At 43.9% G+C, this 16,369-nt stretch overlaps 1 protein-coding gene across 1 annotated transcript in view; it reads right to left on the bottom strand.

Annotated features, from left to right (window-relative positions):
- SLC24A1 (solute carrier family 24 member 1) overlaps positions 1-16,369 on the bottom strand; it is a 32,808-nt gene that overhangs the window by 2,410 nt on the left and 14,029 nt on the right. The window contains exons 2-3 of the mRNA XM_058294358.2: positions 1,211-1,888; positions 378-467 (exon numbers count right to left, since the gene is read on the bottom strand). Of these exons, the coding sequence (XP_058150341.1) occupies positions 378-467; positions 1,211-1,888 (768 nt within the window). The remainder of the gene's footprint in view (positions 1-377; positions 468-1,210; positions 1,889-16,369) is intronic.

Here is a 16,369-nt window from a genome sequence, read left to right as displayed (position 1 = left end):
CGGGCAAATGCCCAAGAGGAGGCAATGCTGACTGAACTGGCTATTAAAGAACGTGTAGGGTTTCACCAGGTGCAGGGGGCAGAAGTCTGCATGGTGGAGGAGGCAAGGAATAAGGCTGGACATGGTCAGCTGGGACCAGGTTGCAAAGGACCTTCCATGCCATGGTGTGAATACTTTGGAAGACAGAAAACCACACTTGGAAATCACCATTCACTAGAATCAAGTCTACTTTTAAGCTTGTACAAACGATGTAGAGACTGTACAAATTCACCTGGTCCTTGCCTAGATTCAGTATGAATCTGGAAATTCATACTGAAGGGGAAAAAATATTCTTGGGACCTGCTGATAATAGGTCTTACTTCCTGCCATTTACTCACCTGATGGGCCCACCACACCATGAGGTATGAGAACATAGCTATCCACACGATGGATCCCAGGAAGGTGATAACAAAAAACTTCCTAGATGCCTGTTTGAATGTTTGAAAAAAAGAGAAATAAGTTGAAGAGGCTAAAAATGTCTTTGACCTTCTAAGTATGCCCCAAAATCAGCGATCAGATGTAATGGAGTGCATCTGGGGACATCGGAGCTGAGGCTTTGTTTCCAGTGAGGAGCTTGTGATACATAGGAAAGGGGTGGGGTGATGGCCTGTAGGAGAGTCCAGCAAGTAGGATGGCTCAGGAAGAGCCAAACTGAATAGAGTTATTTGCTTGCCCTCGAGCCAGACCAATCTAGGTATTTGGTTTGGCCTTTGCAACCTCCCCTCATCCCAACCCTCTCCAGACCCAGAGACGGAAAATGGACTTTGGATGGGTATAAATCAGGCAGACCTGGGCCTACAAATAGAAATGTTGGATAGAAATAGCAGTTATCACCCTTGGTTTTCAAAATAACCCAGTGAAGTCTGGAGGGGATGCAGTGGCATTAGTCTCATGTTAAAATCAAGGAACTGACATAGTCAAGGATTGACTAAGTTCACTCTCATAGTGATGGAAATAAGGCATATCTTGAACTCTAGGGCTGCTCAAACTCAGGGGTATGTCCTCATAGGGATGTGGTCCCTTGGGGGCTGCAATTCCATCCTTTTGGTGGTGGAGCCCTGTCAAATTGCTGCTTCCTGCTCTTTCCTTCCTCGAATCTAAGCCATGAGTGTCGAGACCCCAGCAGCCTTCCTGGAGATTAAAAGCCTCGGGTATAGCTGGGCACACTCACCAGCCTCCGGACGTCAGGCACCGTCAGCCACAGCGGGAACGTAATGGGCAGGAGAAAGAGGTAAATTGTCTGCTGCTGCCTGGTCTCAGGCCACTCCAGGGACAGAGGCTCCTCATTTTCCTCCTCCTCTTCCTCCACATCCTCCACTTCCTCTTCTTCCTCTTCCTCCTCCTCATCTTCACTATCACCTCCATCACCTCCCTCCTCACCATCTGCACCTTTCTCACTACTTTTGGCTTCACCTTGATAATCATCATTGAATTCCTGGCCTTCAGTTTCGCCTTCATCACCTTTCATTTCACCGTCTTCTCCATCTGCTTGGATTCCACCTTCATATTCATTGTCTCCTGCTTGGACTTCACCCTCCCCTTCACTGTCATTATCTCCTTTCGTTTGGATTTCACTTTCACCTTCTCTGTCTCCTTTTAGTTGGACTTCACATTCATTGTCTCCTGCTTCAATTTCACCTTCACCTTCACTTTCACTTTCATTTTCTCTTTCTTTTGCTTGGATTTCTCCTTCACTTTCACATTCATCTTTTTTTCCTTCTGCTTCGATTTCACTTTCACATTCTGGTTGAGTTTCACCTCTACCTTGCTCTCTAGTTTCACCTTCACCAAAAGCTTCAACCTCTTCACCTGTCATTTCACGTTTGCTCTCAGTTCCAGCCACATCTTCCTGCAAATCAAAGCCAAAATATTAATGTGTGATAATTTCTCTGCTTGTTTTCCCTCCCAAGTTCTCCCTAATTTGTTGTTGTTGTTCTGAGAATGTATCTGAAAGCCTGAGTATGAGGAGAAAACTAGTGCAGTCATTCCACAAAACTCCTCCACAATATTCCTATCCAGTGGTTTGTCCAGCCTTTATTTGATCATTCCCAGGGATGGAGAACTCAACACTAAAGCAACTTCTGCCATCTTTGACAACTCTAATTGGTTTGAAATCCATATTTATATCAAGTTTTTACCCCCTGTGTATAGGTTTACTCTTTGGAGCCACACAGAACAAGTCAAATCACTCATCCATGGAACAGCTCTCTTCCCTGGGCTAAACATTCCCAGGTCCTTCTATCATTCACCCATTCCATGACCTAGAGCTTCCTCACCATCTTGGTGAACCCATTCTAATTACCTTATATCCCATGAATAGGTTATCCAGAGCTGAACACAGAACACCCACGTAGAGTGGAACAGAATTATCACCACCCTTGTCTTCAATACTATACTGCCTCTAATGTTGCCAAATATGGCCTATCTTTTGGTGGTCACATCAAATTGCTGAGTCTACTCAAACTCCTAAATTGTTTATATATATACATATATATATATAACTACATATGTACAATGATAATATCTATTGAGAGTTGTGTGCCAGGCATCATTCTAAGTGTTGTAGTAATAATAATAATAGCTAGCATTTACAATGTTCCATGAGTTAATAAATTCATATACATAGAATTATACCAACCTTAAGAATGGAGAAACTAGGGTACAGAGAAGTTAATACCTTTTCCATGGTCTGCACAGTTTGTAAGTGATGAAGTTGGGACCTGAACATGGGTAGGCCAGCTTTCAGCCTCTTAACCACTAAACTAACCTGCTTTGCAAATGCCAGGGCTGAATGAGACCTCTGGATCCCAAACCTGGCAGCCTAGGGAGCTTATTGGAAATACAAATTTCCTGGTTCTACCTGGACCAAATGAATTAGAATTTCTGGGGTTAGAAGTCAAGAATCTATTTTAACATGCTCACAAGTGATTCTAATACATCTACCGGCAGACCAGTGTTTGGGAATTATTGGACTGACTCCAGGCACTCTAAAAGCCTTTGATTCTGAGGGTCCTCAGATTAGTCACCCAACCCACCTAGAGCAGTGTGCTGGTCCTGTGCCTTGAGCAAATGAGCTGTGCTGGATCCTCATGGAGTGAGAGTTATCTGTAACAAACTTCAAGATATAGGCAACTCCCAAAGTTCAGAGATTCTCAGCCACCTGGAGTCTTTTAAAAGCATTGAAGCATAAGGCCGCCACTCCAAATACTCTGATTTAATAGGTTGAGAGCAGGAACTGGATACTTTTTTAAGTTTCACCAATTATTCTAATATGCAGCCAAGGTTCAGAGCCTCTGAAGTCAAATGTTAATATTAGCTGAGGCCTATGTTTTGAATTGGGAATGAGGAGACAGGAGATTTTAGTCTGAAATCATTCCTATCATACCTCTCATTCCCCTGTCAGGGAGACAGGTTTCCTGGGGGGCAATGACAAATCATTTAAATCAATAGGTATGGCAATATCTGCCTGCACCCTCTTCTCTGAGAACTGCCACCCCTAATAGCCCCAGCTGAATGGATGGCTTCCTTAGAACCAAGGCACCCCATCTCTCCTGGCTGCAGCTGATTGGACCACAGCTGGATACACACTGGACCTGTGGCCCGGGTCAAACAGATTCTCTCTTTTCTGAGACTGAGAGCCAGTCACTGGCTCCCCTCTGTGGACTGGAGGACTTGGGTTGTGGTTCTTATAGCATGTGACAGTTCACAATGCATTCCCATATATTACATACTCATACTAAGGTGTTAAGGTGAATTAACCAGTCTCATGGTGTATTTGTAGTGCAGTGATCTTCAGAGAAAGGGCAATGCTTACCAAGAAGATTGAATCTCAAAGAGGACTTCAGACCTTCAGGGGGGAAGTATTTTTGGACAGCAAGTCCTTCCCTGAGCCTCTCCAATTCCTGCACCTTGCAGAGGGCAGCCAGGCTAGGTGCTTACCTGACTGTCAGCACACTCCTGATCTCCCTTGACATCTGGAGCAGGGGCGGGTGTGACCATGACTGCGGGAGCTCAGGTGGCTCCTCTTTAAAGAATAAGCATGGGATATGTCAGAAGAATGTACTAGTCCTGAGAGCAACTGGCAGAGACCCTGGTGTGAGTGACTCCTGGACTTGCCCACGTTAGGATCTCAGAAAACTTGTTTCAATAATTTATTTATTTTTTAATTCGAACTTTATTTCAAATTCAAATAATAAAATAACAGAAAAAAATTATGGAAACATTACTACAAAAAAGTTCTGTAGAAGCATTTTTATCTAATCCCAAAAACAAACTGAATTGTTCTTCCAGTGTTCAGAAAGACCCACAGATGAACACAGATTAGTTAAATGACATAATCAAGGTCTCCTTGTTAATGAAGAGGAGAAAAAAATGCTTAGTTATATTCATATCTCATAAAACCAAAACCCATATTTTTACCTTTAGCATTAATACAGTACCTCCTTTGCTTTTGCTACAAAAATATTACAATATTTTTAACTAAAGTCTATAAATTACATTAGTTATATTTTCCCATGTATCACCCTGTTCTTAAGATCTTGTAGTAGAACATTCCTGTATTTATATTATTAACCACAATGCTCATCTACCACCAAAATCACTATTATACATTCCCTATATTATCGTCTAGCTGTCCTCCAACATTAACCTCCCTAGGCTACTCATTTCAGCCATAATCACATCCCAAAATCAAGTATTTGTTACACTCATTATAACGTGCTACCATCAACTCCATCTATTACCACGTATTTACAATTGACCTTATTAAAAAACCTGCATACATCCAGCATCAGCTCCCCCCTCAACCCTCATTCCATCTCCCTCCAACATACGCTCCATAGTCCAACTCCATAAGTCTACTCATTGTATTTATTTCATATCAGTGAGACCATACAATATTTGTCCTTTTGTGTCTGGCTTATTTCACTCAACATAATGTCCTCAAAGTTCCTCATGATTTCATGTGCTTCCCCAATTGATTTCTCATTGAATAGTATTCCATCATATGTATATACTACATTTTGTTTACCCATTCATCAATTGACGGATGCTTAGGTTGTTTCTATCTTTTAGCAATCATGAATAATGCTACTATGAACATCATTGTTCAAATATCTGTTTGCACCATTGCTTTTAAGTTCTTCTGAATATATTCCTAGTAGCAGGATTACCAGATCATATGGTAGACCTATATTGAGCTTCCTGACGAGCTGCTCAATCATCTTTCTCCATATCCTCTCCAGCACTTGTAGTTTTCTCTTTTGATCTGCATTTCCGCATTAGCCAGTGATATTGAGCATCTTTTCATGTGCCCTTTGGCCATTTGTAGTTCCTCTTCAGAGAAAATGTCGAGTCTTTTGCCCATTTTTGAACTGGGTTGCTTATTGTTTTGTTGTTAAGTTGTGTGATCTCTTTATATAACATGGAAATAAACCCTGGTCAGACATGTGGTTTCTAAAGATTTTTTTTCCCATTGAGTTGGCTGCCTTTTTGCCTTCTTAGCAAAATCATTTGAAAACAAAAGAGGTTAATTTTGAGAAGGTCCCATGTATCTGTTTTTTCCTTTCATTGTTCATGCTTTGGGTGTAAGATCCAGAAACCACCACCTACCACAAGATCTTGAAGATGTTTCCCTACATTTCCTACTAAGAGTGTTACAGTTCTAGGGTACTTTGGGGTTTTTTTTAAAGATTTATTTATTTCTCCCCCCAGGCTTGTTGTTTGTGCTCGCTGTCTGCTCTATGTGTCTGTTCCTTGTGTGCTCTCTGTGTCTGCTTGTCTTCTTTTAGGAGGCACTGGGAACCAAACCTGGGACCTCCCACTTTGGGAGGAGCCATATCTTGATATGGTTTGAGCCATATCTGCTCCCTACTTGTGTTTCTGATTGTGTCTCCTCATTGCATCATCTCGTTATGGCAGTTCATTGTGATATCTCATTGCATCAGCTCGCTGTCTTGCTCATCTTCTTTAGGAGGCACTGGGAACCGAATCTGGGACCTCCTGTGTGGGGGGTGGGCACCCAACTGTTTGAGCCACATCCACTCCCTGGTCTTAGTTTTTATAATTAAGTTTTGATTCATTTTGAATTAATTTTTGTATAAGATTGAGATAGGGGTCCTCTTTCTTTCTTTTAGATATGAATATCCAGTTTTCCCAGCACCATTTGTGCACAGGTTGTTCTGACTCAGCTGAGTGGGTTTGACAACTTTGTCAAAAATCATTTGACCATAGATGTGATGGTCTATTTCCAAACTCTCAATTCAAATCCATTGGTCAATTTGTCTATCTTTGTACCACTACCATGCTTTTTTTTTTTTTACCTCTGTAGCTAGATAATATGCTTTAAAGTAGGGAAATGAGAGTCCTCCAACTTCATTCTTTTTTAAGATATTTTTGGCTATTTGGGGGCCCTTACCCTTCCAGGTAAATTTGATAATTGGCTTTTCCAGTTATACTATGAGAGCTGTTAGAATTTTTATGAGGATTGTGTTAAATCTGTAGATCAGTTTGGGTATAATTGACATCTTAGTGATATTTAGCCTTCCAACCCAGGAACACAGAATACCCTTCCATTTATATAGATCATCTTTGGGGTTTTTTAGCAATGATTTGTAGTTTTCTGAATACAGGTCCTTTATTTCCTTGGTTGAGTTTATTCCTAAATATTTGATTCTTTTAGGTGCTATCGTAAATGGATTTTTTTCGGACTTCCTCTTCAGATTGCTTATTAGTACTGTAAAGAAACGCTATTGGGTTTTTGCCTATTAATTTGTATCCTTCCACTTCACTGAAATCATCTGTTCTAGTAGCTTTGTTGTGGATTTTTTCAGCAATTTTCTAAATGTAGGGTCATATCATCAGTAAAAATCAGAAGTTTTACTTCTTCCTTTCCTATTTGGGTGCCTTTTATTTCTTTTTCTTGCCTAATTGCTCTAGCTAGAACTTCCAGCACAATTTTAAATAACAGAGGAGACAGTGGGCATCCCTGTCTTGTTTGCTATCTCAGCAAGAAAGCTTTCAGTCTTTCACCATTGAGTAGCTATGGGTTTTTGTTAGCTACGGGGTTTTCATAGAAGGACTTTATCATATTGAGAAAGTTACTTTCTGTTCCTATCTTTTGGAGTGTTTTTTATCAAGAAAGATGTTGTATTTTGTCAAATGCCTTCTCTGCATTTATTGAGATGGTCATGTGATTTTTCTTTTTTAATTTCTTAATATGGTGTATTACACTGATTGATTTTCTTGTGTTGAACCACATTTGAATACTGGTATAAAGCCCAGTTCATAATGATGTATAATTTTTTAAAATATGTTTTTGGATTCGTTCAGCAAGAATTTTGTTGAGGATTTTTGCATCTGTATTAATTAGGGAAATGGGTCTGTAATTTTCTTTTTTTGTATCATCTTTATTTGACTTTGTCATTAGGCTGATATTGACTTCATAGATGAGCTTGGTAGCATTTCTTCTTGTTTCAATTTTTTGGAAGAGTTTGAGAAAGACTGGAATTAGATCTTCTTAAAATGATTGGTAGAATTTACCTGTGAAGCCATCTACTCCTGGACTTTTCATTTTGGGGAAGTTTTTGATGACTGTTTCAATGTCTTTCTTTTTGTTTTTTTTTTAAGATTTATTTTATCCCCCCCCCCCCCCATTGTCTGCACTCTTCTGTCCATTCACTATATGTTCTTCTGTGTCTGATTGCATGCTCAGTGGTACTGGGAATCTGTCTCTCCTTTTTTTGCATCATCTTGCTGTGTCAACTTTCTGTGTGTGAGGTACCACTCCTGGGTGGGCTGCACTTTTTTTGCGCAGGGCGGCTCTCCTTGCAGGGCTCACTCATTGTGCATGGGGCTCCTCTACATGGGGGACACCCCTGCATGGCATGATACTCCTTGCACATGGCAGCACTGCACGTGGGCCAGCTCAGCACATGGGCCAGGAGGCCCTGGGTTTGAACCCTGGACTTCCTATATGGTAGGCTGATGCTCTATCAGTTGAGCTACATCTGCTTCCGTTTCAATTTCTTTACTCATGATTGGTTTGTTGAAACCTTCTATTTCTTCTAGGGTAAGTTTGGTTCAAGTGTTTCCACGAATTTGTCCATTTCATCAATGTTGTCTAGTTTGTTGGCATATAGTTCTTTATTGTATCCTCTCATCATCTCTTTTATTTCTGCTGGGTCAGTGGTAATGTCCCCCTTCTCATTTCTGATTTTATTTGCTTCTTCTTTTTTTCTTTGTTCATCTAGCTAAGGTTTTATCAATTGTGTTGCTCTTCTTGAAGAACCAACTTTTAGTTCTGTTGATTCTCTCTGTTGTTTTTCTTTAACTATCCGTTTCATTTATTTCTGCTTTAATCTTTTTTCTTTCTTTCCTTCTGTTTGCTTTGGGATTAGTTTGCTCTTTTTTTTCTAGTTCCTCCAGGTGTGCAGTTAGGTCTTTGATTTTAGCTCTTCGTTTCTAACATAAGCATTGCAGGCTATAAATTTCCCTCACAGCACTACCTTTGCTGTATCCCATAAGTTTTGATATGTTGTACTCTTGTTTTCATTCATTTTAAGGTACTTACTAATTTCTCTTCCAATTTCTTCTTTGACCCAGTGTAGGGCGGCAGACTTGGCCTAGTGGTTAGGGCATCCGTCTACCACATGGGAGGTCCGCAGTTCAAACCCCGGGCCTCCTTGACCCGTGTGGAGCTGGCCATGCGCAGTGCTGATGCGCACAAGGAGTGCCATGACACGCAGGGGTGTCCCCCGCATAGGGGAGCCCCACGCGCAAGGAATGCGCTCCATAAGGAGAGCTGCCAGCGTGAAAGAAAGTGCAGCCTGCCTAAGAATGGCGCCACCCACATGGAGAGCTGACACAACAAGACAACACAACAAGACGATGCAACAAGAAAAGAGACACCGATTCCCATGCCTCTGACAATAACAGAAGCAGACAAAGAAACAAGACGCAACAAATAGACACAGAGAAGAGACAACTGGGGGGGAGGGGGATAAATAAATAAATCTTAAAAAAAAAAGAGTATTGTTTAATCTCCAAATATTTGTGAATGCTCCCTTTTCCACCTGTTATTAATGTCTAACATTACTCCATTATGATGAGAGAAAGTGCTTTTATAATTTCAATGTTTTAAAATTTATTAAGATCTGACTTATGTCCCAGCATATGGTCTATCCTGGAGGAAGCTCCATGAGCACTTGAGAAGAATATACATCCTGTTGTTCTGGGGTGTAATGCTCTATAAATGTCTGTTAGAGCTATTCATTGATTGTGTTATTCAAGCTCTCAGTTTCCTTATTTATCCTCTGTCCAGATGTTTTATTTAATGCTGAGCGTAGTATGTTGAAGTCTCCAACTATTATTGTACAGACATCTATTTCTCCCTTCAGTTTTATGTGTGTGGCTCATGTATTTTGGGACACCTATGTTAGGTGTATAAATATTTATTCTTGTTATTTCTCCTTGGTGAATTGTCCCTTTTATTAATATATAATGACCATCATATCTTAAAATAGTTTTGCATTTAAAATCTATTTCATCTGATATCAGTATCACTACTTCAGCTATCTTTTTTTTAAGATTTCTTTTTTAAAGATTTATTTTATTTATTTCTCTCCCCTTCCCCCGCCCCGGTTGTCTGTTCTCCATGTGTATTTGCTGAGTCTTCTTTGTCCGCTTCTGTTGTTATCAGTGGCACAGGGATCTGTGTTTCTTTTTGTTGCATCATCTTGTGTCAGTTCTCTGTGTTTGTGGCGCCATTCCGGGGCAGGCTGCACTTTTTTTCGTGCTGGGTGGCTCTCCTTACAGGACGCACTCCTTGCCCGTGGGGCTCCCCTACAAGGGGGACACCCCTCCGTGGCACAGCACTCCTTTCGCGCATCAGCACTGCGCATGAGCCAGCTCCACATGGGTCAAGGAGGCCCGGGGTTTGAACTGCAGACCTCCCATGTGGTAGACGGATGCCCTAACCACTGGGCCAAGCCCACTTCCCTTAAGATTTTTTTTCATTTCTCTTCCCTTCCCCTCCGCCCAGTTGTCTGCTCTCTGTGTCCATTTGCTGTGTGTGTTCTTCTGTGTCTGTTTGCATTCTTGTCAGCGGCACTGGGAATCTGTGTCTCTTTTTGTTGCGTAGTCTTACTGCATCAGCTCTCTGTGTGTGCGGCACCACTCCTGGGCAGGCTACACTTTTTATTTCACACGTGGCAGCTCTCCTTATGGGCACACTCCTTGCACATGGGGCTGCCCTACGTGGGGGACACCCTTGTGTGGCACAGCACTCCTTGTGCACATCAGCACTGCGCATGGGCCAGCTTACCATATGGGCCAGGAGACCCTGAGTTTGAACCCTGGACCTCCCATGTGGTAGGCAGATGCACTACCAATTGAGCCAAATCTGCTTCCCTCAGCTATTTTTTGATTACTATTTGAATGGAGTATCTTTTTCCAACCTTTCGCTTTCATCCTGATTGTGTCCTTCTAAGGTGAGTCTCTTGTAGACAATAAATAGATGGTTCATGTTTTTTTATCCATTCCATCAGTCTATGACTTTCTTTTTAAAGATTTATTTATTTATTTATTTATTTATTTCTCTCCCTCCCCACCCCAGTTGTCTGCTCTTTGTGTCCATTCACTGTGTGTTCTTCTGTGACTGCTTCTATCCTCATCAGCACCGGGAATCTGTGTTTCTTTTTGTTGCATCATCTTGTTGTGTCAGCTCTTCATGTGTGCAGTGCCATTCTTGGGCAGGCTGCACTTTCTTTTGCACTGGACAGCTCTCCTTACGGGGCACACTCCTTGCATGTGGGGCTCCCCTATGCGGGGGACACCCCTGCATGGCACGGCACTCCTTGCACACATCAGCACTGCACGTGGGACAGCTCCACATGGGTCAGGGAGGCCTGGGGTTTGAACCGTGGACCTCCCATGTGGTAGGCAGACGCCCTATCCATTGGACCAAGTCCACTTCCCAGTCTATGACTTTTAATTGGGGAGTTCAATCCATTAACATTCAGTGTTGGGAAACGGACTTTGGCCCAGTGGTTAGGGCGTCCGTCTACCATATGGGAGGTCCGCGGTTCAAACCCCGGGCCTCCTTGACCCGTGTGGAGCTGGCCCATGCGCAGTGCTGATGCGCGCAAGGAGTGCCGTGCCACGCAAGGGTGTCCCCCACGTGGGGGAGCCCCCACGCGCAAGGAGTGCGCCCGTGAAGAAAGCCGCCCAGCGTGAAAAGAAAGTGCAGCCTGCCCAGGAATGGCGCCGCCCACACTTCCTGTGCCGCTGACGACAACAGAAGCGGACAAAGAAACAAAAGCAGACAAAGAAACAAGACGCAACAAATAGACACCAAGAACAGACAACCAGGGGAGGGGGGGAAATTAAATAAATAAATAAATCTTTTAAAAAAAAAAAAAAACATTCAGTGTTACTACTGTAAAGGCATTACTTACTTCATCTATTTTATCCCTTGGCTTTCTGTTGTCATATCTTACATATGACAACATATTTCTGTTGTCTATCTTTTAACACTTTCAGTTTCTATTACTTATAATCTTCCTTCAGAAAGCTAAACTATTCTTCAGAAAGGAAAGTGAATTAAAATCCTCACAGACAATCAAAAACTGAGTGTGTTATCAAGAGTCCACATCTACAAGAGATATTAAAGGCTGTGCCAAGAGATACCTACAGAGATATTAAAGGAAAAACAAGGGCGAGAGGCCTGGAGAAGAGTGTAGAAATGAAGATTATAAGTAAAAGAAACTGTTTTGGGAATTTCTTGTTGGTTTGAAAAGTAAAATGATGGGATGTGAATTGCTTTTGCCCCATCCACTAACTCTTTTGCCATAGGAGGAGGTGGCAGGAGAAAACCCACTGATCTGGCCATCCTCTCACCTGTGGGTTTGCTTTCTTCTTTGGTCTGGGGCTTGGCTCTGGCCTCCTGATTCAAGCTCTCCTCCTCCTTGTCTTTGGAGGGGTGTGTGAATGAGAAAGGAAACACAACATACCAAGGGCCACAAGATTGTCTCGCTGGGGCCTTTCAGTTAGGATGGTCAGTTAAGCAGCCAGAGTCGCTATGGTGGGTGGGAAGGGCCTGCTCTGGGAGTTGGAATGCCTGGACTCTTGTAGCAGTTTGGCATTGTTTATGAATTCCAAAAATAGTTATTGGATTATGTTTGTAAAAACTGGTCTGTCAGAAGTATCACTTATAATTGATTAAATTATGTTTAGGACTTTGATTGTGTCACATCAGTAGGGCATTCTGTTGCGCACCAAGGGGCAGGGACTCTCTGAGAAAAGACATGGCAAAGGACAGGGCTGGAAGCTTTTGAGCTGGAGCCTGGAAAGTGAACACACAAGAGAACACAGATGAATGGAGACAGCTCCTTAGACACGGCAGAAGTCCCAGGGAGAGAGACAGAGGCATTCACCTGATAGTCTACAGCTGGCCTTGTGGAGAGAGCACAATAGCTGAGCCCAGAGAGAAATGGAGCCCCAGAAAGAGAGGAACCCAAGAAACCTGAACTCTTGGCAGACATCAGCAAACATCTTGCCCCAAAATGTGGCAATAGACTTTGGTGAGGGAAGTAGATTATGCTTTATGGTCTGGTAACTGTAAGTTTCTATCCCAAACAAATACCCTTTATAAAAGCCAACAGATTTCTGGTATTTTGCATCAGTACCCCTTTGGCTGACTAATACAAGTCTGGTCCTACTAGACATGTTCATGGTGCCCAATTCCCAAACTTTGTTTTAGGATACTCTGCACTGCACTGTCACTAACTGGCTGTGACCTTGGGCAAGTCATTTCTCCTTCTCTAGGTCTATTTCCTCTCTGGTAAAATGACGTAATTGAACTCAGAGGCAATGCATAGGATTTTATTTCCTTTATCAGTTCACATGATAGCTGTTTGACTGCAGAATTGAGAAGGATTCTGACCCAAGCCCAGAAGGAAAGTACAATGATTGATCAGTGCATCTGCAATGGACAGGGACTGGAGAAATAGTGGCAGGAGGACATATATTTGACATCCCTGGACTAAATTATCTGTAAGGTCCTTTGCAATCTAGACTTTCTGTGAATCCACTAGAAGATTTGCTACAGCTCCGAGGGGAGCTACTGGTGGCCATGTTTATGCACCTTCCCCCTCTGGTGGGAAAATGGAAACAGCTGAACCATCATCTCCCTGCCACTCCCTTCTTTTTTTTTTTTTTTTAAATGAGCTGACCATATTTGTGTAGGTCTATTTTTTTTTTTTTTTAAAGATTTATTTATTTATTTAATTCCCCCCCCCACCCCTGGTTGTCTGTTCTCGGTGTCTATTTGCTGCGTCTTGTTTCTTTGTCCGCTTCTGTTGTCGTCAGCGGCGCGGGAAGTGTGGGCGGCGCCATTCCTGGGCAGGCTGCTCTTTCTTTTCACGCTGGGCGGCTCTCCTTACGGGGCGCACTCCTTGCGCGTGGGGCTCCCCCACGCGGGGGACACCCTTGCGTGGCACGGCACTCCTTGCGCGCATCAGCGCTGCGCATGGCCAGCTCCACACGGGTCAAGGAGGCCCGGGGTTTGAACCGCGGACCTCCCATATGGTAGACGGACGCCCTAACCACTGGGCCAAAGTCCGTTTCCCTGCCACTCCCTTCTTGACCCCAGACTCTTGCAGCCCAAGAGGGCCCCCTTCCAGATCCCACACACACAGGATGTCTGCTGGAGGCCCACATAGCCAAGTGTGCAGAAAATGGTGGTGTCCTGATTTCCAGGCCCAAAAAAAAACAGGAGGGCAACTCTTTCTCAATGTGACTATGTGCCAGATGACATGCAAAGTGCTTTAAATGTGTAATTTCAAAAGAAAGGAAGGAGGGACAGAGGGGAGGCCCAGGGCCTTATGAGGGTGCTCCTCACAGCTGTGTGGATGGAAGGGGAACACAACGTGGAGCCATGGGATCTATTCTGGATTCTAGTCTTGCTCTGTCTGGTGAGTACTGAGTGACCTTGGGAAGCCTGCGTCCTCAGCATCCTGTGTCCTCAGCATCCTCTCTCTAAAAGGGCAACACCATAACACAGTTAGAACTTTTCTGTGAGCATCCATGAAACAAAATAAATGAAAATGCTTTCGTTGCTGCAAAGTGCTAGCCTCATCCATATTGTTTTGTTAGCACAGATTCTGGAGCCAGATGGCCTGAGTGTGAATCCTAGTTTTGCCACTTGCTAACTGCAAATCTGGCTGTATGATTTCTTAATTTCTCTATACCTCAGATTCTTCATCTGTAAAATGGGATAATAGTACCTATTTTATGGAGTTGACATTAAGGAGTAAATGAATTTATACATGAACATGCTAGATCTAGAAAGCACCATATAAGTTTTAGCTATCACACCAACAACAATGATGGTGATGAATTAACACGGGTAGTTAAGAGCAGCTATCCCAGCCAGGAAGCACCTCTGCAATGATCAAGCCCAATGTTCCAGAGGCTATGAGTCAGAAAGGACCCTGAAGGTCATCCAACCCATAATACACTGCAGAAGTTGGGAAGGTACAATATGGAAAGCTGGGTGCATTGGAGCATCTGCCTGGGTCCATCCCTAGCAGAAAGGATTGGCAGAAACAGGTCATTGGGTCTGGAATTCCCTCCTCTCAGCCTGTCTCCTTAACCTCTCAGAGTTGCTGCAGCTGCCTCCATCCTGCTCCATCCTACAGAGCCCCACTCTGAAAGTGTGCTCCCTGGAAGTGTCCTGGGTGGGCCTGTCCAGAAGGTTCTCATCAGAACGGGACATCAGCTGGTACTCCACAGCTCTGTCATCCAGGCAACCCCAGCTTCCCCTTGGCATTTGCCAGTTAACAGCAATCTTCTGTTGGGCACTGTGTAGCTATTACACAGGAGGGGTCCTTTGGTTCCAGTCCTGGAATTGAGAATATCTGTGGACTGTTGACAGGAGGGGCTGGCAAGTAAAACCAAGTTCTCTTTCCCTCTCATCCCTTATCACATACCCAAACATCTTATTTTCCATGCCACTCAAAAAAAAAAAAAAGGTAAGCTTTAGGGTCTCTGTCTTCTTCTGTCTCTCTGTCTCCCTGTCTTGCCTGTCTGTCTCTCTTGCATGCGTGTGCACACTCTCACTCTCTCTCACACATACACACACACGCAGTTCCATAAGGAGACACAGGCACATGGGATACTGGAGGGAATAAGCCCCTTCACAGGGCAGGTGAATTCAGACCAAAGAGAATTTCATCGACCAGCTCTGTGGAAGGAGTCGGGACTCCTGGAAAGGGTGGACATATCTAGACAGATATTCAGAAACAGCATATGGAAACATAAACATGTATCTGGAAAGTCTTGGGAACAAGGGGCCTCGTCACAGCCCTGCACAGTCCCAGCCCCTCCTTGACAGAGCCTCAGGGTGTGGAAGCAGGACTGCATCTCTGAGCATATTGGCACAGCTTTCACAGAGAGGCCCATTCCGTGCCAGCCCCTCGTGCCTACAACGTCCCAAGTACTCCCTGGGATTACTGTCGCCAGCTCCCCTAGACCTTATTACCTCACATGGCCTCCTCGGACCAGCTCTCAGGGTGCGTGGATCATCTCCTTAGCATCAATCCCCTTTGACCTTAGCCTAGCCTGGACATCACGTAATCCTGTTAGCACAAGTAGGCCAGCTGGCCACTCTTGGTCGTTGGAAGCGCCACAGGCAGAGGACCCTGAGTTCCCTTTAGGAGGATGTCTTTATCTTTAAGACTTTTCCAGAATCAGTGATTCCCTCAGGAATGGCCTAGCATGGCCCAGGGAGACAGCTTCCTTCACTGAGCCCAGGTCAGGCGCAACCACAGCACTCACTGCTCATAGGCTGCTAGGAGCGAGCCGCAGTTCTTTAGACCCAAGTGCTGCCATTGTCTGGAGCTGACCCTCGGGCATGGTCCCTCTCAGTGTCTGCCAAGGCGTACCTTGAGAAATTTAGAAAGACTTGATTGTCTTTGACTCTTCTTTTCACAGCATGATAGACTCATTTTAAACACTCAGCAACTCAATATTGTGTCTGAGGAGTCCATTTCAGAACCTGAGGAAAATTCTGAGCCCCCAAAATTTGTCCCTAAACCAGAATAGTCAATCAGGGTGCACCCCAGGGCTCATGGGTCAGTGTCCAATGTCATACCCAGCTCAGTCCTCAGCCCTCCTGCCCAACTGCACTCTGACCCCTCGGCTTCTACCCGAAGGCCCACCTTTCCTTGAGAGCCTTCTGCCCAAGTGCCCAAAGAGGATGGTGCCCAAAGACAGCAGGAGAGTAGCCGAGGGGGTCCCTTTAAGGGCCCGAGGAGTGTGTTGGGAGAGGTGG

Source organism: Dasypus novemcinctus, chromosome 3 (assembly GCF_030445035.2).
Source record: "Dasypus novemcinctus isolate mDasNov1 chromosome 3, mDasNov1.1.hap2, whole genome shotgun sequence".
Classification (NCBI taxonomy): Eukaryota; Metazoa; Chordata; class Mammalia; order Cingulata; family Dasypodidae; genus Dasypus; species Dasypus novemcinctus.
This window is presented reverse-complemented; position numbering and strand designations above follow the sequence as displayed.